General features: G+C 37.2%; 2 protein-coding genes across 6 annotated transcripts; one reads left to right on the forward strand and one right to left on the reverse strand.

Annotated features, from left to right (window-relative positions):
• The first annotated feature begins 785 nt into the window (after positions 1–785).
• Positions 786–6,092, forward strand: LOC111382165 (serine/threonine-protein kinase PBL27-like). Its single transcript, XM_023006056.1, has 5 exons — positions 786–1,655; positions 2,343–2,539; positions 2,677–2,866; positions 4,744–5,135; positions 5,270–6,092. The coding sequence occupies exons 1-5, from the start codon at positions 1,517–1,519 to the stop codon at positions 5,903–5,905; spliced, it is 1,554 nt and encodes a 517-aa protein (XP_022861824.1). The 5' UTR covers positions 786–1,516; the 3' UTR covers positions 5,906–6,092.
• A 345-nt stretch (positions 6,093–6,437) lies between these two features.
• On the reverse strand, positions 6,438–22,596 carry LOC111382163 (ISWI chromatin-remodeling complex ATPase CHR11-like). 5 transcript variants are annotated; one of them, XM_023006052.1, is made up of 26 exons: positions 22,285–22,596; positions 21,653–21,781; positions 21,455–21,561; positions 20,845–20,957; positions 20,446–20,543; positions 20,294–20,368; positions 12,759–12,863; positions 12,449–12,670; positions 11,546–11,680; positions 10,654–10,936; positions 10,469–10,542; positions 9,678–9,898; positions 9,499–9,586; positions 9,313–9,406; positions 9,036–9,224; positions 8,896–8,927; positions 8,710–8,786; positions 8,535–8,624; positions 8,376–8,445; positions 8,243–8,297; positions 8,095–8,153; positions 7,856–8,021; positions 7,363–7,541; positions 7,042–7,257; positions 6,805–6,912; positions 6,438–6,717 (listed from the first exon to the last, which is right to left on the reverse strand). In XM_023006052.1, the coding sequence occupies exons 1-26, from the start codon at positions 22,486–22,488 to the stop codon at positions 6,700–6,702; spliced, it is 3,207 nt and encodes a 1,068-aa protein (XP_022861820.1). In that variant the 5' UTR covers positions 22,489–22,596; the 3' UTR covers positions 6,438–6,699. The 5 variants fall into 5 exon arrangements, with proteins under 5 accessions (XP_022861820.1, XP_022861822.1, XP_022861819.1 ...); XM_023006054.1 differs by lacking the exons at positions 20,294–20,368; positions 20,446–20,543; positions 20,845–20,957; ... (1 more) ...; positions 21,653–21,781; positions 22,285–22,596 and adding exons at positions 13,016–13,113; positions 13,415–13,527; positions 14,025–14,131; positions 14,223–14,351; positions 14,855–15,142 and having other exon boundaries at positions 6,814–6,912; positions 12,759–12,938; XM_023006051.1 differs by lacking the exons at positions 20,294–20,368; positions 20,446–20,543; positions 20,845–20,957; ... (1 more) ...; positions 21,653–21,781; positions 22,285–22,596 and adding exons at positions 13,016–13,113; positions 13,415–13,527; positions 14,025–14,131; positions 14,223–14,351; positions 14,855–15,142 and having other exon boundaries at positions 12,759–12,938.
• Positions 22,597–26,137: the final 3,541 nt, after the last annotated feature.

The raw sequence follows: 26,137 nt of genomic DNA on the forward strand, positions 1-26,137 counted from the left end.
ACACGTAAATTCAAAATTTATCCTCATATGCTATTCATGTTTTGCAGTTAACATTTTACGTTTTGCATAATTAATAAGCATTCACGCATTTTGTAACTCTATTCTACTCTGCCATGCTCAACAAGGTATCGTTGTCAATAAGACATAAATAATTTTTGTTGTTGAATTTGCATCAAAGATGGATTTACAAGGTTATATATAGCCCCGTTTGACAATCGTTATTTGAAATTTTTTTTATACATACTTATTTTTAATCAAATATTTTACACGTAAATTCAAAATTTATCACTACTTTTTAACAACACGTTCTTCTAATATTTCCATTCAAAGTATTGTTTTTTCCCAAATAAACCCCATCAAACAATCAGCGGCACAGAAACATTTAGAATATATAGTTCTGGAAGTCCTCGATCATTTTATGATGTAACAAATTGGCCCCCAACTTAAGTTTTACACTAATCATATCCAACATTTTAAGTTTGTAAAAAGGTGTTCGGTTGTCGACTTGATTATTGTTCAAAAGAATCAAAACGCACTATTTTCACATGTCCAACTCCTTGAAAGATAGAATTAGATAAAATACTAACATAAATTCTTACCCCAAATTGCAACTCGAATCTCTAACTCATGCACTCATACTTTCTCCTCGAAACTCAAAACCTTTTTTGTGTGCAAATCCCACCTTCACCACCCACATGTCCTTACCTTAAAAAATGCCTTATTTTAAATAAGCTCCTCATCTCCTCAATGGATATATCTGCGAAAGAACTCTGGGTAAGCTGGCAGTAGAATAAATTCTCTATAACCTAGTCACCCTCATGCACTAGTAGAGAAATCTTCAGTTGAAGGATGATGTACAAAACACATTATGCTTTTCTTTTATTTTTAAATTGAAATCAAAGTGTGTATCCTTTTAGTAAATAGTTACATTTCTAACTATTAGATCAGAGAAAATCATTAGCTCGATATCTACAAAACGATGTTGAGAATTCTCGAGACGACCCTTGAGACTAACTTGTTTATATATATTACAAACAGTTGGGAGCCTCCATACCCAAGATATAGACACACATTAAACAGTTCCAAGAAGATTATGCAAACAAGATTTATGTAATTACGCTCCTACAAAATTTAAATTATCAAAAATATAAATCTCCTTTTTTGACTTTTACCACTCACAGTTCTTCTTTCCATGTATAAAAGCGAGTAACATTCATACAATTACGGGCTACAGCAGTATAATTTTCCGTAATTATTCTTGATATTTTATTGCAATTTTTTTCCTTTCTCTTAGATTTTTTTGGATTCGCTTATCTTCTTTTGGCTCAAAATTATCAGCGTGTTGATCTGCTGTTGAGTTGCTTGGATTTACAGACAAGGGAAGTTCAAAATTAGGATTTTTATGAGATGGGCTGTCGGCAAAAGCTGAAAAAACGTGGTGCTGAAAATATTTATATGAACACATAGATAGGTATTGATAGATTCATAATTTTGGGTTTCATTGTTTTGATTTGAGATGGGCTGTTTTCCATGCTTTGGATCGGCAAAAAAGGAACAAAATAATGTCAATGTTGTAAAAGAAGTGGAAAAACAGGAGTCATTTAAAGAAGTTTCAGTTGCTCAGTCTCGTAACCATGTGAGCAGAACCAGTTCAGGTAATAATTTCTAGTTTGGACTTTTCCCCCTTCAATTTGAAGAAAATTTTACTTTCTGGGTTTTTGATCCATAATTGTGCTTTAAATTTTGAATATTATTTGCTTTAAAAATTATTTTCTTTATCTCGATCTGATTTTCTCTCTCTATTTAATTTGTTAGGATTTCTGTAATTTTGGGTCTAAAAGGAGTAGTGGGTTTTGATCATAAAGAAATCTTTGTTTGGGGATTACTTTTAGCTTTTCTGTTATTTGATATCCAGAAATACTAGGTGTATTTTTAGGTTTTTTGTGGGAATTTTCACCTCTGGTTAGTGATCCTGGAATGCTTTAACTTCAATTGATTTTATGAATAGAGCATCACAGAAGGAAATTCTAGGAACTGAATTCTAGTTACTGTTTCTTGTTGCATCCTTGATTTTCTTTCTTTCTTTCTTGCACCTGTGAATGAAACATTGCTTTACAAAAGGGAATGCCATTGCTTTGTGATTTCAGATTATTTCTGCAATAGTGGAGTTGGTTTTTAAGGAAATAGAATGGCAAGAATAATTTAAAGTGAAAAACTGGCTCAGAGGGTTCTAGTTGTGGATTGTTTTGAAAATTGTATAAGATTTAGATATGTTGATAATTTACGTCTCCCTTTTCACTATTTTCTTTTTAATTATCCTGCTGAACTCTTTTGCATTCCAGATAAATCAAAATCTCGGAGTGGTAATGATCCTAAGAAGGAAGCGGCAACTCCTAAAGAGCCACTAGCACATATAGCTGCACAAACATTTACATTTCGTGAACTTGCATCTGCAACGCAGAACTTTAGACCCGAGTGTTTGCTAGGTGAAGGTGGGTTTGGACATGTTTACAAAGGTCGGTTGGAAAGCACAGGGCAGGTAGGTCATCATTGGTTATCAGTAAACTCATCAAATGGAAGATGAATTCCGTCCATGCTTTATTTGTCTTTGAATCTTGGTCGATATGTTCAATCTTCCCTTCAATAACTTCTATTGGGAATTGGTTATGTGTGCAGGTGGTTGCTGTTAAACAGCTTGATCGAAATGGTCTTCAAGGGAATAGAGAGTTTTTGGTGGAGGTTCTCATGCTTAGCCTCTTACATCATCCAAATCTTGTCAACTTGATAGGATATTGCGCTGATGGTGATCAACGGCTTCTTGTGTACGAGTATATGCCATTGGGATCCCTAGAAGACCATTTACATGGTTAGTTTTAGCCTGCCAAAAACAGTTTCTGCACTTTCCACTATCTTATACCTACTTCCCAATATTGATGGAAAACTATAGAAAAGAGATGCAAAATATGCACTACTTTTGTTAATTTAGGAGAAGGTTATGACAGGATGCGCAGAGAAGTGCTATTGTGGTTGGGTCATATTTTCCATAGACCTAAAAAAAAGCTTCCTTCTATAGGAGTGGTGTGAGCTTGGTAGACTTCGTTAGATGTATAGGTATACCTCCATTAACATGGGCTGGTTGCAAAATATTTGTTCTCATTGTACTTGTAATAGATTATATTTTTGACAACGTAGATTTATTTTGAGGACCACGTAACACTTATCTATACAACACGTCATGTAAGAAACTACTACTATTTTTCTAGCCATATTCTATCTATGAAATTACTGTGCATTTAGGGTATTTAAGTCAACTTAAAATTATTACTTATAATTAGTATATTTAAGTCCACTTAAAATTATTACTTATAATTAGTATTTTTGTTTATAAGTGATTGTACTCTTTAAAATATGCAGAAAAACTCTCTTATATTTGATAAATTTAGTAATAGCGAAAGAATGTCAAAATATAATGCGGGACATAATGAAGGTGGAGATGTCCGTAGCCACATTTGTCCAGCAAGTTCCCATGGTCTATGGGTGCAAATCATGCTCACTGAATGCTGTGGAGAACGTGGCCAGATGCAGTTCAAAAGCCTCTCACCAGGCGCTACAGGATATCAAGGAGGCTCAGATACCGAAAATGTAGTGGGACTTATTTGTTGAATAAAATGGTGAGATTAGAAAAGTTTTTGACCTCCGAGCAGGGAGAATACCTCCAACCCAAGTATGAAGTAACTGCTGCTGCGGGTGGCTATGAGAGAGAGTAGAATGACTTATTTTAGTAATAGTAACAGTTACATTTGGCTACACCCCTCAGAATATTCTGGCGTAATCATGGATAGGTACCTTGCTTGGACGATACTGGTTGTAGCGTTGGTGATTGATAGAATTTTTGCTATGAAGTACTCCTAAGTGCATTGCATGGAAATTTTGTTTAGAAAAAGGTTTTGAACCCGTGATTTCAGATGTTAATCAAAAACAAGAAGATATAAACTTATTTTCCAATTTCATAGCTAAAATAGTAATATTATGCAACTCATTTCTAGGGATGCTTGTTGCCAGAATTTGGCAACTCGTGGTCAGTATGGTAAGTATGAATTTGGTGACTATTAGAGTTATATGTCGCCCCAGTATCTTTTCTACTTCTGTTAGCAGCAATAAATTTTACTTGCAAAAAGTCTTGATTCTCCACTGATGCACATGAAAATTAGAGATGAAATAGAAAGTTGATTGTATTCCTTGGAGAGAGATGAGGGATGCCAAATTTTAGACAAGAACTTATTAGGGGCATTATTCTTGTGAAATTACTTCGTCATGAGATTTTATTTATCTATTTATTTATTTTTAAACTAACTTTGAACTCTCTTTCCTAATTATATGATATTTGACAAAACCAAGGCACCGTGTTTGGAATGAAATATGAAATCTATGGGACTGTCATTAAGGTATATTTTAGGCCTCATTTAAGATTCACAGGCTAATCCTTTATTTAGGCTGAGACTTGAGTCTTTGTCTCTGATTTATATGTTTAGCCCTCTCTCTCAACATACAGACTAAAAACTGGATTGATTCCGCTCTTGGATGTTTCCATAGTTCAATAGTTTAGAAGGTGTCAATTGGAAATAAAATTGCAAGTATAAATGCATAATCCTTTATGGTGTTTGACCTTTTTTCTTGAGAAGAGAATTGAATGCCTCTTTCTGTAGACCTCTGCATGGTTAATGATATGGTATATATGTGCAGATCTTCCATCGGAAAAAAAACCTCTGGACTGGAATACAAGAATGAAGATTGCTGCTGGTGCAGCCAAGGGATTGGAATATTTGCATGACAAAGCCAACCCTCCTGTAATATACAGAGACTTGAAATCGTCCAATATACTTCTTGACGAGGGATATTTCCCCAAGTTATCAGATTTTGGGCTTGCAAAACTGGGTCCTGTTGGTGATAAAACTCACGTCTCTACGAGGGTGATGGGGACGTATGGTTATTGTGCTCCAGAATATGCTATGACTGGTCAACTCACTTTGAAATCTGATGTTTACAGTTTTGGAGTTGTCTTTCTTGAAATCATCACAGGGCGCAAGGCAATTGATAACAGGCGAGATCCAGGCGAGCAGAATCTTGTTGCATGGGTATGTTGTGTTTTTTTATCGTTGTATATAAGATACCCGACTTGCAATTGCATGGTGATTTATTGAAAGGAATGTTGAAATGACGGTGATTGATATTTTCTTTTCTTTCGTTCGTTTCGTGTCAATGGATCCAGGCAAGACCACTTTTCAGGGATCGAAGAAAGTTTCCGAAGATGGCCGATCCTCTATTGCAAGGCTGTTATCCTATGCGTGGACTATATCAAGCACTTGCAGTGGCTGCCATGTGCCTACAAGAGCAAGCAGCCACACGACCCCTAATCGGGGATGTGGTGACTGCTTTGACATATCTAGCATCCCAAACATACGACCCTAATGATCATTCTCCCCCGAGTAATAGAATGGATGCATCCACTCCGAGGCATCGAGATGCAAGAAGAAATATGTCTGTTGGAACTGATAGCCTGGACGAGTCTGGACGCAGCAGCCGGCACAGTTCCCCTTCGGTCCACAAGAACTCGCCAGATTTCAGGAAGAGAGAGTCTTTTAAGGAGTTAAATAATGGGGAGTTGCGGAGGATTGAAACTGGTGGTGGGTCGGGCCGGAAATTGGGTTTAGATGAGTTGGAGCGTCCTGATTCTCAGAGAGACAGTCCTGTTATTGCTGGTCGAGGTAGAGAAACTCCAAGGAATCGGGATCTAGACAGAGAACGAGCAGTTGCTGAGGCAAAAGTGTGGGGCGAGAATTGGAGAGGACGAAAAAGGGCTAACGGCGGCGTTAGTTACGATGGTACAAATGATTCGTTGCACTAGACCCTCCATGTATCACTGTTATGCTGGGAAAAACACATTTTTTCCTCCATGTATAGTCGTGTAACATAGCCTCAATTTGGTTTCGCTGGGGCATTACATTTGTTCATTTTATGTTGTTGTAGAGTTCAATGTGAAAGGATTTCTGAGTCAATTTGTTTTGCTTATAGAAAGAGGTTTGATCTTCATATGACTAAGACCAATGAATCAGATCCCTTCCCGAATCCACCTGCAGAAAACGAACTGAACGCTGTTTGCTTATGTTTCAACACGCCAATGCTACATGCTAAACACGAGCTAGGTGTCACCAGAGATTTTCATCATTTGGACGGCATTCGGGTTAACTTTGCAAGCTATACTCTCAATCTGGGTGATCTCGCGACATCCCATCTGATTCATCCGCCAGGGCTCGCCCACCTAAGCAAACTCAGAAGTACGTGGGTACATTTGTCAAAAACATAACTAGGCAAATTCAACAAGCATCTCTCTGTCCAATTCTGAAACTAAACTGACGAGAATAGAAATTATAAAGAAATATGCACATAGGAATAGTAATTCTTTACTATTATACTAAAACTGTAATTTTTGGCAGTCGGGTCCAAATTAAACAGCCATTGATGGGGACAACCAAAACATCCCTAACTGCCCAACCAAACATCTATTCTTGAGCTCAGACAACACAGCCTGTGCAACATGTATTCTAAATTTATGCCAGTTTATAACATCTTAATAATAGCATGAAAGTCAAACTCTTGTCCCGAGATGACTTGTAAAACTGGAGTGATTTGCAGACCGTGTCATTTCTTCTTCTTTCCCTGCCAAAAGACCAAGCTCTGGTTAACCTACCCACAAATAAAGCTGTCAAAGAAGCAAAAGTAGAAACTATAACCACACGAACATACGGAGCTCACATAATCATCCATTGATGATTGCTTTCGCTTTTTCAAGGTTGTAGGGGGGCTCTCAGCAGCCTGTCGGGCCACGGCACGCTTAGATGGTGTCATATTCTGCTGGGAACAAAAAATTTGAAAGGTTAAAAAAGAGAAAATTATTGGGAGTCAAGGTCAAGCCATGGGTTTCATCCAAAGCTTCATATGCCCAAGCGTCTACGAATTGAAAGTGAGAGATGATCAACCTACCTTTGCCAGTTTTTTCTCTTTACGAGCTCGTCTCTCTATCTCATCATGTTCTTGGTTTTCCTTCTCTACTAAACGAATAAGTGTGTCGCATCTTCTTGCAAGTTCTTGTGTTGTACGAGACTTCACAAACCAATCAAAACGGAACAATGGCGACATACGGAAGGCTGCCTTAAGCTCATCCCAGTTCCCATACCCGATCTTGTGAACCATGCATATCTGTGAGAGGAAATGAATGATGACATTACGGTGATCAGTCAGATAATTAGAAAGGTAAGAAAATCGATACAACTTAGAAGAGCTTAATGTGATTGAAAGTCTCACCATGAAACGATCACATTCTTCATTGTATAACTTTCCCTTGTTCTGGCCATACTGTATCTTTAACTCGAGCCATGGATTCTTATAGCGATCCATTTTCTTCCCAATAGCTTTCATGATCTCATCTCTTCTTGAAATTCTAGCCTCTCCTCTTTCAATGTTCTTGACAATCCTATCATAGTCTGGAAATATAATACACGCGTTAATAAAAAAAACAACGTTTCAAATACAGAAAAAGCCTGAAGCAATAATGATCCTGTTGCAACAAGATTCCTGATACTCTACGAGAAAGTTGTAGAGAAAGTTGCAATGCCCGTTGCATAAATTAGCCTAGCAGAACTTCCAATAAAATCTCTAAAGATCATGTTTCACGTATACACTAAAAGCGCCATTTCCATGTTTCTCTCCATATTTCTCTAGATATGGGGAGAAAAGTGGAATAAGTAGATAATTTCTCAAAGCATAATCGCGAGAAACCGATGAAAATATCACTGACCATTCAATTCTTTGTATCTTTCCTTGAAAACTTTTGAATATCTCTCAACTTCGTCCTCAGTTTTCCCTTCCATTTCATAAGCAATATTCTTAATATCATTTCGACCATACTTCTCACAGGCCCTGATGAATGTATTGAAGTCCCTTCGGCTCCATGTCGAAAATCCCTAAATACAACAAATTATCAGGTACAAGAAAAATGGACAATATCAATCAGTTAGAAAATTGTGGAAAAAATACTTCTTCCAGCAGTCGCTCCTTCTCTTCCTGCTCCTCAGTAGTCAACGGATCTCCCACATCTAGGTAGATAAAATCGTTTCAATAGCATATCCAATGGAAAAATGACTAGATATGGAAGGTATTCACAACAAAAGAAGTAGCAGAATACCTTCAGGTTCATCCACCTCTATTGTATCTTTCACTTGACTTCTCTGTTGGATTTGCTGAAATCATGAAAACAAAAAAGTTAAATATAGCAATGTGGATTATAAAAACGAATCCAGAAAAGCCAAGACACCCACCATGAGGCAGCGCACTTCTTTCTCATACAGCTCAGTGAGACGCTGCGTATTGAAGAACTGGAAGTCGTGCCTATCATAGAAAAACATGTCAAGTGCAGAAACAAAGAATAAAAATAATTTAATTAAATATTTAAATTTAAAAAAAAAAAAAAAGCTTACAACTGAGGCATGCGGGGGATTCGGGGTTCTTTTGGTCTAGCAGGACCACTTTGACGCATTGTTTGCTTGAAGTATTCCGACTCTGAGTAACTAACAACAGAACAAGAAATGTAAGAAATGTATTGTTTTTCTGATAAACTTGGCGTAGATATCTTTAGCAACTGAAGAAACATACTTGCGCTTCCGTTCTCTTTTCGGAGGTTCAATCCAATTATCACTGACAATTTTCTTGAAATCAAACTTGCTTTCATCCTATCAACAACAGAAAGGAAAATGAAAAATCAGTACATGCCCCAAAATAGAACAGAAAAGGAATGAGAAGTCATATTAGACAAGCCATAAAGGAATTAACAAGTGCTACCTTTTCATCCTCAAAATCATACAAGTCAGCAGCTGCAGAAAGTCCAAGAAGATAATTTAGCCGTACTGACATATATATCACCAAAAATGAAAGAGATAAAAGCAACTAAACTAGCAAGGTTGACAAAGCAAGATGCATACAGTCATCCATTTTAAATTTGATAGCATCTTCGGTGAATTTTTTCATCTTGGCATCAAGTTCAGCTGTTGCCTCTTCTCCCTTGGCAATTATCCTATCTATATCTTCATCTGTGATTGTACCCTCTTTGGAACTGAAAACCATTTCAGCACCAAATCTCACCATTTGCAGCAGCTCATCTTTGTTAACAGCTGCGTGGCATACATAACAAAATTAAATCTGTCGACTTTTGATGGTAATCCACGAAATAGATCTTGATCTATGAAAAAGAAACCCTACACTTTTGCTCTGCTAGTCGCCCTTGCTGGATAACCAAAGCATCCAATGCAAGCTTTTTATATGCCCTCTCGATCACTTTTTCCTCAATAGTGTACTATTAACAATGAATTCGAACATATCACGAATGCATAATATCTCCAAGAAGCCTCATTAAAATACATTACAAAATATGGAGAAAAGCAAAACCTCAGTGCAGAATCGGAACACTTGGACTTCTTTCTTCTGCCCAATTCTATGAGCACGGTCCTGAGCCTGCAAATCAACCTGTGGATTCCTGCAATTTAACAGAGGCAAGAATTGGAATGTTTAAATTTCCAGTTGTAGCCCTTGATGCATTATCAGACAGTATTGCAGCAAATTCTTACCAATCACTGTCATAGAGAATAACAACGTCTGCAGTAGCAAGGTTGATACCAAGACCTCCAGCTCTAGTTGACAGTAGAAAGACAAATTTCTCACTTCCTGGCATGTTGAAGGCTTCTATGTAAGCATCCCGATCATCCCCACCAGTATTTCCATCAATGCGACAATATTGGTATCCACGAAACATCAAATAGTCTTCAAGAATGTCCAGCAGCCTTGTCATCTATTTTAAACAATCAAAAGGAATTTGTCATGTATAATCAAATGGAAAAACAAAGAAATTGATTGCCAAATAAACAGAAAGATCAATCTATCGACAATCCTGGAGTTTTTTGCCCCCTTAAATACACTAAACTAATGTGTGAAAAAAAAGACCACATAAAACAAAGCCTCTTTTGCACAACTATGTTCAATCCAAAGCTAACTTTTGTAGTAGATCACCGACCCCCACAAAAAAAAATACACACACACACACACACACACACACACACACACACACGCATGTATGTTGGAAAAACAAAGAAATTGATTGCCAAATAAACAGAAAGATCAATCTATCGACAATCCTGGAGTTTTTTGCCCCCTTAAATACAGTAAACTAATGTGTGAAAAAAAAGACCACATAAAACAAAGCCTCTTTTGCACAACTATGTTCAATCCAAAGCTAACTTTTGTAGTAGATCACCGACCCCCACAAAAAAAAATATACACACACACACACACACACACACACGCATGTATGTATGTATGTATGTATCGTAGATTAAAAGAACTTCAGTGAGAGAGTATAAACCTGTGAGAATATCAACACTCTAGAATCACGCTCCTTCAATTTTGGAAGCAACTTGTCTAGAAGAACCATTTTTCCTGCAATAAATAATGGATGTAATAAACATAAAGAAAAAAGAGCCGAAGGAGGGAGGCAATCACCACAGAAAAGTCAATCTCTTAACATTGAAGTATAATGAAAAATCATACCAGCATTTTCAATGAGATGATCTCCGGTGGTATAAGGTGGACCAGGTTCAGCACCTTGAAATAAATATGGATGATTACAACATTTTCGCAGTTGCATGGCTATATTAAGAAGACGCTTGCGTTCTCCACCAGCATTTACTACCTCCAGATCTTTCTGCAGCAGAGCCTTATAGTAATGCTTTTGCATCTGAGACATACCAACTTTAAGTATTGTTTCCTTCTTTGGAGGCAAGCCTTTCTCAACATCAGACTTCAATCTTCTGAGGAGGAAAGGTCGTAGCACCTAAAAATTGAGCACACAAAGAGAACAAATTTAATTGTAAAGAAAGTAGAAACCCAAGCAAAAACACATATTGGCATCTATAGATTGTATCAATTCCATGTATTCATCTACGCCCATATGAATAACACATGATTTCAAGATTCACTTATGAATTATTAGTTGTAAACAAATTGGTCGTGCTAATTAATTCTTGATTAAACAAATAAGAGAGATACAGCGCAAACAATAGAAGTTATGAGGGGTTTTTTCGTTTTACCTAGGCTTCAGTTATTTGGTGCTTTGCTATGACTGGCGGATAAGTAATGGCACATCAAAGATGTATTTAATAATATTTTGAAAAGGTCTAGCTCCGACGGTCAGAAAACTGACTCACCATAAGCTACAAAAATTTATTAATTATTACGCATCCCATAACACATTAAATTAGCCCTCCATCAATATCAAGCTTCTATCATTGGCTATTGTGACAGAGTTCTGATTATTGTTCTGACAAGGTTTCCTTTTTTATCTTCAGTTAAGAATTTAGGCATGTATAAACAACTCATTTTCTAATCTATCACGCGAACTCAATTACACAGAAATATGTTGTAAGGAATAATACGGATATACCTTGTGAAGCTGCTGGACAACTTCCTGCTGATCATTGTCACCAGAAATTTGGAACCACTCATCGAATGTTTCAGCCGAGCTAAATATCTCTGGCAGCAAAAAGTTTAGGAGAGACCAAAGTTCGTGAAGATTGTTCTGCACAATAGAGAATTTGTCACAAGAACAGTCTAAATATTGATAACAGCCTCCATGATAGAACATAACATGCAAAACAAAAGAGATGCTAGCAAAAATAGATAGATTCAAGTGCAATGTGAAGAGAAAAACAACAAGAATGTTCATAGAACACAAACCAATAGTTATCCCATGCCTAACATGAAAGAGATTTTTTCCCTCTTTTTTTGGACAAAAATATGCACAAGTGCTTTAGGTTAAGTTTCCATTTTTATCAGCTCTGTTTTCCTTGTATCTTAATTGTCCAGCAAAGTTAAAAAGAATTACATTTTTACGTATTCATTCATGGCATTCTAGTACAGCATCTATTACCGGAAGAAAGTTACAAGTTCCTATAGAAAAGAAAATCAAACATTTTTAAACAAAGCCAACTGAAATAGAAGGATATGAAGTTCCAAGAGTATATTAAAAGACTGAAAAATGCAATAACAAACAATTTATTACAAGATAACCCGATTATTTGCAGCCATCACCCTAGTTTCAACTTTAACACTTCACAACTAGAAACGGCAAAACCAAGAAGTATTTCTGACCTAAAGCACTCTACAAATTAAAATAAGGGTTTTGCTAGAAATCCCAGGACAGACCCCCTGCCTGGGGAGGGGGGGCATGTGTCTCCCCTGGAAATCCTAGGCCTACGTGGCCCGGGATAAGTGGCATTACTCTTAAAATAAATGAAATGTCACTAGGAAAGTCAGAAATAAAATTATCCAGAAATATAAAAAATACCTGAAGTGGCGTTCCAGTAATAAGAAGCCGATAATTAGTACTGTAAAGTCTCATTGTTTTTGAAAGAAGAGAATTTTCATTTTTGATTCGATGAGCTTCGTCAATAATGATATAGCGCCAGCTAAAGCGGCGCAAGGCAGATTTCTCTTTGATGGCCATTTCAAAGCTTGTAACACAAACATCAAATTTTCCAGCAACAAGTAACTCCTCCCTTATGTAACTCTGAAAGATTTGGGGAAGCAACATTGTAGAATAAGCTACTGGAAAATAAGACTAGAAATATAATATCTCTGTAGTACTTGACGCTTACTCTTTCATCTGGATTACCAAGAAACTTAACAGCACGCAACACAGGGCAGAAACGTTTAATTTCATTCATCCAATTGCCTAGTGTAGATTTTGGAGCGACAACCATGTGAGGGCCAGTAATTCCTCTAAATTCTTGCAAGTAGCCCAGCAAGGATATGGTTTGCAGTGTTTTACCAAGCCCCTGATGTTCAAAAACGAACATCATCATTATATAAATTATTGCAGCTATGATTACAAATCACAAGTTTCAACTGGTACCATTTCATCAGCAAGAATCCCGTTAATGCCATTCTCATACAGTCGTATAAGCCAATTCAAACCAGCAAGTTGGTAATCCCTCATCTTTCCTTGAATGCCTGCAACACCAATAAGCAAAAATTATAGCTGCTACATCATAACATATGCACTTCTGAATTAAAGCAGTAATGTACTAAATTGGAAAACCATGCTATAAAATATGTAGAACATCTTAGAGAAAAGCACCTTCAAGACAGACCCAAAACAATTCATACGTTAAAAAAGTTTAACCATAGCAAAACAGTGTAATCAGTTATAAACAATTGTACTTTAATTACAACCAACAAGTCCCACTTCAATACTGTCATCCCAAAGGATAAGAAGGCAGCTAAAAGAAAGAAGGTTAGCAAAAGGTCTTACACGAGGGTTGAGCCACCAGCCTTGTATTTCCTGTGCCAGATAGACCATCTTCTTCTTCCTTCAGATATTCTTCATCTTCTTCTTCTTCAGTTAGCTTTGAAGCGTGGCGACCCCTACGAAATACAAAATGAAGTCGCTAGGTCCGATTACAGCATACATAATATAATACACTATTTGGTTAATAGACACTGTGTCAAATAAACCATAATGGTATCATATTACAACTACGCTTGTTTAGATAAGTACTATCATAAGCCAATTATTAACAGAATAACTTGCAAAACTTAACAGAAAACACTCAGTCAAATAAGCAAATCTTTTTTTCTCCAAATAAGATAAATGTGATAAATTGGAGAAAGAAGCTTTAATTCACAATTTACAAGTTAATCAATATATCGCAGGGAAATTTAAAGAAGCTTGTTTTATAATAACACAAGTTATCCAAATAGACAAACTAGGAGGGTCCATTAACTTGTCACGTGCTTTAACCTTAATGAATCAATTAATGACAAATGCGGCCATCCTGTAAGCAGAAAGGATCAAAACAGAAACTTGAATACTCAGCCATGCAGTGACAGCGAAAGAACAATAAAAAAGGAGTATCACTCACTTTCCTTTTTCCTTCTTCTGAGATTCAGAAAGATCTCCCTTGGCAAAGTGGGCAAATAGTTCTGTCTGCTGCAAGAGATACTTCAGACGACCCTTTCCTTTGTTGTTCTGTCTCAAAATGAAACAACATTAGCATGAACATGTGTCTACAACTCATTCTAAAGACCACGTTACACAATTCTTTTTTCAGATAATTTACCATGTCTGCATCAATAGCAGCATTCTGTGCATCCAGGATTTCTTGAATTTTCTGCTTTTTCAATTTCTGCATTGCTTTCAGCCTCTCTCTTTCACGTTTGCCAACTTCATTTGACATGACATTATCTTCCTGCAAAATAGCACACCACCTATTAACACAAAATTGCAATGCAATAAATTTCACTATGCTTTCCAAATCACTCAAAGTCAAGGCACATCAAATTGGATCAAAAACTACTGGCGACTACCCTCAAAAATAAATAAGAAGTTATTTATTATTATTTTATTATCCTTTCTTTAACTAATTTAAAGTCGTCAATACTAAACAGCACAAAATATTAGTCTAGGCACGATGCAACAATTAAAAACTTTTTCATCCAAAAAAATTCAACATTCTCAACTGTGACCTGCGAAACCCTAGCAAGATAAAGTCATATAACACAACATTTCCACCAAATTTTACAAATTACCAAATCACGCATTCCATATGACCTAAAATCCTAACTAAACCACTCAGTGAGAAGAAAAGAACCGATCTTCTTCACTCTCCACCGTAATCCACCAGTACAAAACAAAAAGTAAAAATGAACAGAGAGAAAAGAAACTAAAATAATAATATTCACTTAATCCGACCTCGTTGACGTCATCCTCTTCTTCCTGAGCGGCGTTGGTAGTGTCAGTATCATCGTCCTCAAACTCGTCGGCTGTTCGTGCCACGGCCTCTAGCTCCTCTTCATCTTCCTCCTCGTTGATTTGATCGTTGATCGCCTCCTCCTCCGGCGAGGAACCGGACATCGACTCGTCCGATGAGTCCTTTGCTCTTGAGGGTTTCCCCATCGCCTCCCAAAGAAACTTGCTAGGATGAAATTGGATTGTGGCCTGGAGAAGGAGGATTCACCAAAACATTTCAATAGCTTCCACACACATACACACACATGTATATAAATACTTGTTTGATGTCTTACGTGTACGGTCCGATGTGACTTGGGAGTTTATAGATTTATGCCACGTGCAAAGGTCAAAGGGCTTTCCTGCATTGGGCTTTTTGAATGAGCCCATTTGGTTCGGGAGTTTGGGAACTTTTCTCAGGGGCTTCGACCAACGGTTTTGCATATCGAGGAAATTACGACCATAATGGTATTTTAAGATCAATTTTCATTTATAAAGGTTTAAGTTCTTTAATTTAGAAATCAGGTTGTAATTTTTTAATTATTAACATTTTTTATATATTTATTAATTATAATTATTCCTGTTCTTTATGTTAAAATTAGAGAGAGAATATTTTCAAATAAGACAACAATATCTTTTGAAAATCGCCTAACAGCAATGCACAATCTCCCACGATCAACCTACTAAATTGATACATACCCAAACAATAGAAACCGCCCTCTTATGTCTAGGCAACGAAACCCCATATCATGGCTATTCATTATCACAGGAAACGAAACCCCACATCACCACCATTCACTATCACAGGCAACGAAAGAGAATGGCGAAAACGAGAAGTTCTGATCAGCGGTCACAACCGGAGAAAGGCGGTTCATCTGCCTCCAGAAGACAAACGGTTCGAAATGAGATTCACGACAAAATCCTGAGATGACGAACGAAGAATGTGAGTGTTCTGAGAACCTTCTCAGGAAATGGGTAATTGGTTTTTCTGATTTTCATGAGTGATTTCGAAAGGCATAGGGATACGTTCGGTGGGATACGTTCGGTGAACTCTGTGTTCGATGAATGATTGTGTAAAAATTTGTGACCATTGTTCGATTAATCGGTGATTTGGCTTGTGTCTGGGTTGTGTGAACGTTGTTTTGGCGTAATTGATTGTGGTGTGTGACTGCTGTGTGCGAACTTAGCATAGGGATGGTTGTTGAGTGATCTTGAAACGGTAATTGGTGGATTATAAACAATTTGGTTTGTGAACTTTGTATGAATGTGGTTTGTGTCAAATTTGATTTGCGACAAGTTGTTGTGTGACTGTGATGTGCAGGTGGTTTTTGAACTTCCGCATAGTTTGTGATCGACACTGTAAACTATAATTTGCTTTTTGATTTTCTAGTGGACGATTGTGTGTACATTGTGAAGTGAATGTGACCTCTGTGTGCCCCATGAACAACTTGTGACATGGATTTGAATTCGTTCTTACATCTGGTATACATACATACATTAACAAGATCATTGAAATATATTTACACTTTGCCGTTAATGTTTTGCAGGAATGAAATTATATTATCCCTGAAGATCAATGGTTCCCAGGTAAAATTATCACAAACGTGACAAAGAATGTTTTGACAAATTTCAAATCAAAATTCACTGACGAAAAGAAGGTTATCTTGGCAGACACGTGTTTTTCATATTATAAGGATTGCCTGAAAATTGTTGTGTAGCCCCAACTCATACACTACTTTTTGCTAAGGGAGGTTAATCAGCCCAATCATAAAGAGATGTGGTTTAAGGTTGCAAATAGATATTTGTGGTTCTCATTGTGTGAGTTTTGTTTGGTCACAGGGCTTAGATGTAATGGCAAGGACATTAGAAGAAGGCTTGAGAATTTCCCTTTTAGAATGAAGGAAAAATATTTTAGGGATTTGAAACTAGTAACAAACAATGATGTGCGTGATGTGTTTTTGAATTTATCGGATGTAGATGATCATGATGTTGTGAGTATCGGCATTCTATATTTCATTACGCCATTCCTTTTCTCTACATCCTACATGAATGTTGTTGAAAATTATTTATTTTTTTCGATAGAAGATTTTGTTGCGATGGAGAGGTTTCCATAAGGTAAGGACTTATTTAAGATGTCTATGAAATCTTTGAAAGAGAGTTTGGGACATATAAATTCTCACTACAGACTGAAGGGTTTTTTTGTTGCGTTTCAAGTTTGGATTTATGAGTGCATTTCGAGCCTCAATGGACCTGTGACCAATAGGATGGGAAACCGGCACCCTCACATTATGAATTGGGCATCACATAAACAACCTTCTGCAATCAAATTGGACGAAGAGGTCTTCTCCCATTCCGATGTAAGTGTGTAAACGTTTTTTTTATATGTAGCTCACTACTATTGTAGTTATAGATCACTAGTTATAAGACACACAGTTGTTATGGTTCACTTGTTCGCATGTCACAAATTATATGCGTAGGTCACAGAACTCCGAGTTGTCAAGGCACATAGATGCAGCATATGGGACCTATGTGAGCAAGTCACAAACTACGTGCACAAGTCACAGGCCACAGACTTGTTATATTTCACAAGTGTTAGCAGTTCACAACATTTCACATGTTCGCAGGTCACAAATTGTATGTGTTGGTCACAAAATACTGAGTTGTTAAGACACATAGTTGCAGAGTATGGGACCTGTGTGCGCAGGTCACAAACTACGTCCATAGGTCACAAGCCACAGTCTTCTTATATTTCACAAGTGTTAGCCGCCACAAACTATATGACATGCATATTGGTTCAGCAACTATATGTTTAGGTCACAATCCCTGATAGTCAGTTTATAGATAGTTGACTAATATGTTACTGAATTATATCATGGTTGCAGATTGAAGTCCGTGACATTACCCCATCTGAGTGTGAGCTGGCAGCTCCATACATGAGTGGTGTTCCATACAACAAACCAATTTAACCACGTAGACCAAGCGACTTTTGCTCTCAAGATCCAGACCATGAAGGCACGAATACTGCTGTGCAGTCTCATATGTCCACCCCAAATTTGTTAATAATTACAGATGGACGAAAAGGTCATTGTAGTGATGTTGAGTCCGACGACGACGTTGATTTCCTCGATACACCACCTAATAGGCAGAAGACATCACGGTATTTCCACCCATCAATTGAAGAGCGCACAACACATGAATATTTTTCGACAGAGCCAGAAGGACTTGAGACGAATATTCCAATCAAGCTGCATGAAACACGTGCCGATGCTGAACCGGATGTAAGTTCATTGTATATATATGTGAAAGATTCAAGGTGTGAATAATAATACATCACATAGGTCATAATTCTTATTGAATGCATTTGCACTGATTCGTTACGGGTTGTTGACTAGTTAAGAAAGGAGTTGAGTGCCCAAGTTTCTGAACTCTAGAGTAAGAATATTAATTTAACAGTGCAGCTCAATGATGTGAAGTCACAGTTAACATCATTGAAGAGGGACAAGAACAGTAAGGTAGATCAAATTATTTGTATGCAAGGTAACATTCATTCGGACATAGCTGACATACGTTCAAGCATGATGTTTTTGTCTGATTCTGTGACTGCGCTGATATCGAGTATGATGGATGTGATATGCTAAAAAACTATGGACAAAAGTAAAGGGCAGAGTACTAGAGTTGCAGACTTATAGGATAGGGTACATAATCATCTATGTTCAATTCTTTTATGTTGTCTGTATATCACATTGCCAATTTATATTGTATTATATCAGGTTACCAACGTTGAACAAACAATGGACAAGAAAGGTAAGGGCAAGATAGACCCCGCTGATAACATTGAATATCCGTACTTTCCCCCGACCCCATCTTTCAATCCGGGAATTGATTCCACACCAATCATTTCAAATATTGTCAGTATGGATGAGATGTTCAAATCCAAGGAAGTATTGCAACAGGTTGACTCTATTATAGCTGGTGTGGTGAAGGAGACTGGTGTTGAGGAGCAAGTTGGCGTGACGACGACCACTATAACTAAGGAGCAGGTGGTATTATGAGATCTTTAGGCATACGTATTTTTGCATGGTCACAAACATATGTCACAACTAACATGTTAACACAACAAGTTTGGCACATGTCACAGATATAATAGTCACGTGCACGTGTTAATATACTATATACTCGGCCACAAATTGCACGTCACTCATATTTCTGTATAGGTCACAACATTCAACTATTTTTACGAAATTGTCTGCACAAATATATAAAAATGCTTTCTTTGAACAGATTCATTATTTTCCAGCATGTAGGGTTATCCTCCTTCAGCATTAACATCAGACCTTCTAATTTAGAGAGCTCCTAGACCCAAACGGATTCTGCGGTCCCTATATGTTACTAATGCTGGAAAACAAAGTAAGCATTCAGATGGTGTTATTGTATTTAACAAGCATGACAAGCAAGCGGACGAGGCTGATGTAGTTGCATTTTAAAATTGGTTTAACAGAGGTTACAAACCAAGAAATAAGTATGTAACTTCTTTGTGCTTGTGTGTTCGGGCTTCTTATGAATTCACTGGGAGTTTTAATTAGTATTTAACTGCTCTTTTTCCATTGCAAAAAAAAGTTTAATGATGCGGATGATCGTATTAGACCGCCTTTTTTAATTGGTTCGTTCTTGGTAGGCTAAAAAACGTGGTGGCATGAACTTATCTATTCGGAATCTTCGTTGACTGGCACGGTATGACCCGTAGTTCTAAACAGCCACATTGCATATAATCATGCGCTTGTCAAAGTTTTTGATTAGTTTATATGTCAACGTTTTTTTTACGGTTCATATGTCGAACACTCGAGACACAGTTGTTGATCACAGGTCACGAGTCCCAATACACGAGTCACAAGTCACAATAGATAGGTTACAATTGTGTAACTTTGTTTAAAAACCCACAGGTCACATATCACATCTGCACAGGTCACAACTGCCCTTCACAGGTCAAATTACATAGGTCACGGTAACCAGGTCATAATTGTTTAGCTTTGTTTGTCGACCACAGGTCGTAGGTCTCATCTGCACAGGTCACAAATGTCGTTTCTAGTTCAAAAGACATAGGTCTGCATAGGTCACAGATTATGTTTAGCAGGTCACAACTTTATTGCTTGAAGTCACTGATCACTAGTCAATTATCGTAGGTCATAGTTCACATTACAGTGTCAGAAATGCGAGACTATGTTTCTTGACCACAGGTCACAGGTCACACTTTACAGGTTATCAAACACCTTTAAATGTTCAATGCACTCAGGTCACGATTTCACTTTGGACGATTTAACTGTTCACGAATCACAGAATTTGTAAAAAATTCGTTTCTATGGTTCTATTGCCATATTCACATGCTAAATAATTGATTTTAACCATGTGAGGGCCAGTAATTCCTCTAAATTCTTGCAAGTAGCCCAGCAAGGATATGGTTTGCAGTGTTTTACCAAGCCCCTGATGTTCAAAAACGAACATCATCATTATATAAATTATTGCAGCTATGATTACAAATCACAAGTTTCAACTGGTACCATTTCATCAGCAAGAATCCCGTTAATGCCATTCTCATACAGTCGTATAAGCCAATTCAAACCAGCAAGTTGGTAATCCCTCATCTTTCCTTGAATGCCTGCAACACCAATAAGCAAAAATTATAGCTGCTACATCATAACATATGCACTTCTGAATTAAAGCAGTAATGTACTAAATTGGAAAACCATGCTATAAAATATGTAGAACATCTTAGAGAAAAGCACCTTCAAGACAGACCCAAAACAATTCATACGTTAAAAAAGTTTAACCATAGCAAAACAGTGTAATCAGTTATAAACAATTGTACTTTAATTACAACCAACAAGTCCCACTTCAATACTGTCATCCCAAAGGATAAGAAGGCAGCTAAAAGAAAGAAGGTTAGCAAAAGGTCTTACACGAGGGTTGAGCCACCAGCCTTGTATTTCCTGTGCCAGATAGACCATCTTCTTCTTCCTTCAGATATTCTTCATCTTCTTCTTCTTCAGTTAGCTTTGAAGCGTGGCGACCCCTACGAAATACAAAATGAAGTCGCTAGGTCCGATTACAGCATACATAATATAATACACTATTTGGTTAATAGACACTGTGTCAAATAAACCATAATGGTATCATATTACAACTACGCTTGTTTAGATAAGTACTATCATAAGCCAATTATTAACAGAATAACTTGCAAAACTTAACAGAAAACACTCAGTCAAATAAGCAAATCTTTTTTTCTCCAAATAAGATAAATGTGATAAATTGGAGAAAGAAGCTTTAATTCACAATTTACAAGTTAATCAATATATCGCAGGGAAATTTAAAGAAGCTTGTTTTATAATAACACAAGTTATCCAAATAGACAAACTAGGAGGGTCCATTAACTTGTCACGTGCTTTAACCTTAATGAATCAATTAATGACAAATGCGGCCATCCTGTAAGCAGAAAGGATCAAAACAGAAACTTGAATACTCAGCCATGCAGTGACAGCGAAAGAACAATAAAAAAGGAGTATCACTCACTTTCCTTTTTCCTTCTTCTGAGATTCAGAAAGATCTCCCTTGGCAAAGTGGGCAAATAGTTCTGTCTGCTGCAAGAGATACTTCAGACGACCCTTTCCTTTGTTGTTCTGTCTCAAAATGAAACAACATTAGCATGAACATGTGTCTACAACTCATTCTAAAGACCACGTTACACAATTCTTTTTTCAGATAATTTACCATGTCTGCATCAATAGCAGCATTCTGTGCATCCAGGATTTCTTGAATTTTCTGCTTTTTCAATTTCTGCATTGCTTTCAGCCTCTCTCTTTCACGTTTGCCAACTTCATTTGACATGACATTATCTTCCTGCAAAATAGCACACCACCTATTAACACAAAATTGCAATGCAATAAATTTCACTATGCTTTCCAAATCACTCAAAGTCAAGGCACATCAAATTGGATCAAAAACTACTGGCGACTACCCTCAAAAATAAATAAGAAGTTATTTATTATTATTTTATTATCCTTTCTTTAACTAATTTAAAGTCGTCAATACTAAACAGCACAAAATATTAGTCTAGGCACGATGCAACAATTAAAAACTTTTTCATCCAAAAAAATTCAACATTCTCAACTGTGACCTGCGAAACCCTAGCAAGATAAAGTCATATAACACAACATTTCCACCAAATTTTACAAATTACCAAATCACGCATTCCATATGACCTAAAATCCTAACTAAACCACTCAGTGAGAAGAAAAGAACCGATCTTCTTCACTCTCCACCGTAATCCACCAGTACAAAACAAAAAGTAAAAATGAACAGAGAGAAAAGAAACTAAAATAATAATATTCACTTAATCCGACCTCGTTGACGTCATCCTCTTCTTCCTGAGCGGCGTTGGTAGTGTCAGTATCATCGTCCTCAAACTCGTCGGCTGTTCGTGCCACGGCCTCTAGCTCCTCTTCATCTTCCTCCTCGTTGATTTGATCGTTGATCGCCTCCTCCTCCGGCGAGGAACCGGACATCGACTCGTCCGATGAGTCCTTTGCTCTTGAGGGTTTCCCCATCGCCTCCCAAAGAAACTTGCTAGGATGAAATTGGATTGTGGCCTGGAGAAGGAGGATTCACCAAAACATTTCGCCCCTGTTTGGCCCCCATTACGGGGAAAATTTAATGTATAGAATAGTGTTTTTTGAAAAATGAGTGGTTGAAAAAGAAAGAAAAATTTTCGATTTACGTGTAATATTATTTTATGGAAGATTGTGTGGTTGAAAATAGGAGAGAGAAAAAGTAGAATGTAATATAATGTAATTTAATGAAAATCAAACAAGGGCTTCAATAGCTTCCACACACATACACATCATGTATATAAATACTTGTTTGATGTCTTACGTGTACAGTCCGATGTGACTTGGGAGTTTATAGATTTATGCCACGTGCAAAGGTCAAAGGGCTTTCCTGCATTGGGCTTTTTGAATGAGCCCATTTGGTTCGGGAGTTTGGGAACTTTTCTCACGGGCTTCGACCAACGGTTTTGCATATCGAGGAAATTATGACCATAATGGTATTTTAAGATCAATTTTCATTTATAAAGGTTTAAGTTCTTTAATTTAGAAATCAGGTTGTAATTTTTTAATTATTCACATTTTTTATATATTTATTAATTATAATTATTCCTGTTCTTTATGTTAAAATTAGAGAGAGAATATTTTCAAATAAGACAACAATATCTTTTGAAAATCGCCTAACAGCAATGCACAATCTCCCACGATCAACCTACTAAATTGATACATACCCAAACAATAGAAACCGCCCTCTTATGTCTAGGCAACGAAACCCCATATCATGGCTATTCATTATCACAGGAAACGAAACCCCACATCACCACCATTCACTATCACAGGCAACGAAAGAGAATGGCGAAAACGAGAAGTTCTGATCAGCGGTCACAACCGGAGAAAGGCGGTTCATCTGCCTCCAGAAGACAAACGGTTCGAAATGAGATTCACGACAAAATCCTGAGATGACGAACGAAGAATGTGAGTGTTCTGAGAACCTTCTCAGGAAATGGGTAATTGGTTTTTCTGATTTTCATGAGTGATTTCGAAAGGCATAGGGATACGTTCGGTGGGATACGTTCGGTGAACTCTGTGTTCGATGAATGATTGTGTAAAAATTTGTGACCATTGTTCGATTAATCGGTGATTTGGCTTGTGTCTGGGTTGTGTGAACGTTGTTTTGGCGTAATTGATTGTGGTGTGTGACTGCTGTGTGCGAACTTAGCATAGGGATGGTTGTTGAGTGATCTTGAAACGGTAATTGGTGGGTTATAAACAATTTGGTTTGTGAACTTTGTATGAATGTGGTTTGTGTCAAATTTGATTTGTGACAAGTTGTTGTGTGACTGTGATGTGCAGGTGGTTTTTGAACTTCCGCATAGTTTGTGTCGACACTGTAAACTATAATTTGCTTTTTGATTTTCTGGTGGACGATTGTGTGTACATTGTGAAGTGAATGTGACCTCTGTGTGCCCCATGAACAACTTGTGACGTGGATTTGAATTCGTTCTTACATCTGGTATACATACATACATTAACAAGATCATTGAAATATATTTACACTTTGCCGTTAATGTTTTGCAGGAATGAAATTATATTATCCCCGAAGATCAATGGTTCCCAGGTAAAATTATCACAAACGTGACAAAGAATGTTTTGACAAATTTCAAATCAAAATTCACTGACGAAAAGAAGGTTATCTTGGCAGACACGTGTTTTTCATATTATATGGATTGCCTGAAAATTGTTGTGTAGCCCCAACTCATACACTACTTTTTGCTAAGGGAGGTTAATCAGCCCAATCATAAAGAGATGTGGTTTAAGATTGCAAATAGATATTTGTGGTTCTCATTGTGTGAGTTTTGTTTGGTCACAGGGCTTAGATGTAATGGCAAGGACATTAGAAGAAGGCTTGAGAATTTCCCTTTTAGAATGAAGGAAAAATATTTTAGGGATTTGAAACTAGTAACAAACAATGATGTGCGTGATGTGTTTTTGAATTTATCGGATGTAGATGATCATGATGTTGTGAGTATCGGCATTCTATATTTCATTACGCCATTCCTTTTCTCTACATCCTACATGAATGTTGTTGAAAATTATTTATTTTTTTCGATAGAAGATTTTGTTGCGATGGAGAGGTTTCCATAAGGTAAGGACTTATTTAAGATGTCTATGAAATCTTTGAAAGAGAGTTTGGGACATATAAATTCTCACTACAGACTGAAGGGTTTTTTTGTTGCGTTTCAAGTTTGGATTTATGAGTGCATTTCGAGCCTCAATGGACCTGTGACCAATAGGATGGGAAACCGGCACCCTCACATTATGAATTGGGCATCACATAAACAACCTTCTGCAATCAAATTGGACGAAGAGGTCTTCTCCCATTCCGATGTAAGTGTGTAAACGTTTTTTTTATATGTAGCTCACTACTATTGTAGTTATAGATCACTAGTTATAAGACACACAGTTGTTATGGTTCACTTGTTCGCATGTCACAAATTATATGCGTAGGTCACAGAACTCCGAGTTGTCAAGGCACATAGATGCAGCATATGGGACCTATGTGAGCAAGTCACAAACTACGTGCACAAGTCACAGGCCACAGACTTGTTATATTTCACAAGTGTTAGCAGTTCACAACATTTCACATGTTCGCAGGTCACAAATTGTATGTGTTGGTCACAAAATACTGAGTTGTTAAGACACATAGTTGCAGAGTATGGGACCTGTGTGCGCAGGTCACAAACTACGTCCATAGGTCACAAGCCACAGTCTTCTTATATTTCACAAGTGTTAGCCGCCACAAACTATATGACATGCATATTGGTTCAGCAACTATATGTTTAGGTCACAATCCCTGATAGTCAGTTTATAGATAGTTGACTAATATGTTACTGAATTATATCATGGTTGCAGATTGAAGTCCGTGACATTACCCCATCTGAGTGTGAGCTGGCAGCTCCATACATGAGTGGTGTTCCATACAACAAACCAATTTAACCACGTAGACCAAGCGACTTTTGCTCTCAAGATCCAGACCATGAAGGCACGAATACTGCTGTGCAGTCTCATATGTCCACCCCAAATTTGTTAATAATTACAGATGGACGAAAAGGTCATTGTAGTGATGTTGAGTCCGACGACGACGTTGATTTCCTCGATACACCACCTAATAGGCAGAAGACATCACGGTATTTCCACCCATCAATTGAAGAGCGCACAACACATGAATATTTTTCGACAGAGCCAGAAGGACTTGAGACGAATATTCCAATCAAGCTGCAGGAAACACGTGCCGATGCTGAACCGGATGTAAGTTCATTGTATATATATGTGAAAGATACAAGGTGTGAATAATAATACATCACATAGGTCATAATTCTTATTGAATGCATTTGCACTGATTCGTTACGGGTTGTTGACTAGTTAAGAAAGGAGTTGAGTGCCCAAGTTTCTGAACTCTAGAGTAAGAATATTAATTTGACAGTGCAGCTCAATGATGTGAAGTCACAGTTAACATCATTGAAGAGGGACAAGAACAGTAAGGTAGATCAAATTATTTGTATGCAAGGTAACATTCATTCGGACATAGCTGACATACGTTCAAGCATGATGTTTTTGTCTGATTCTGTGACTGCGCTGATATCGAGTATGA

The sequence above is a fragment of the Olea europaea genome, unplaced genomic scaffold, assembly GCF_002742605.1.
Source record: "Olea europaea var. sylvestris unplaced genomic scaffold, O_europaea_v1 scaffold244, whole genome shotgun sequence".
Classification (NCBI taxonomy): Eukaryota; Viridiplantae; Streptophyta; class Magnoliopsida; order Lamiales; family Oleaceae; genus Olea; species Olea europaea.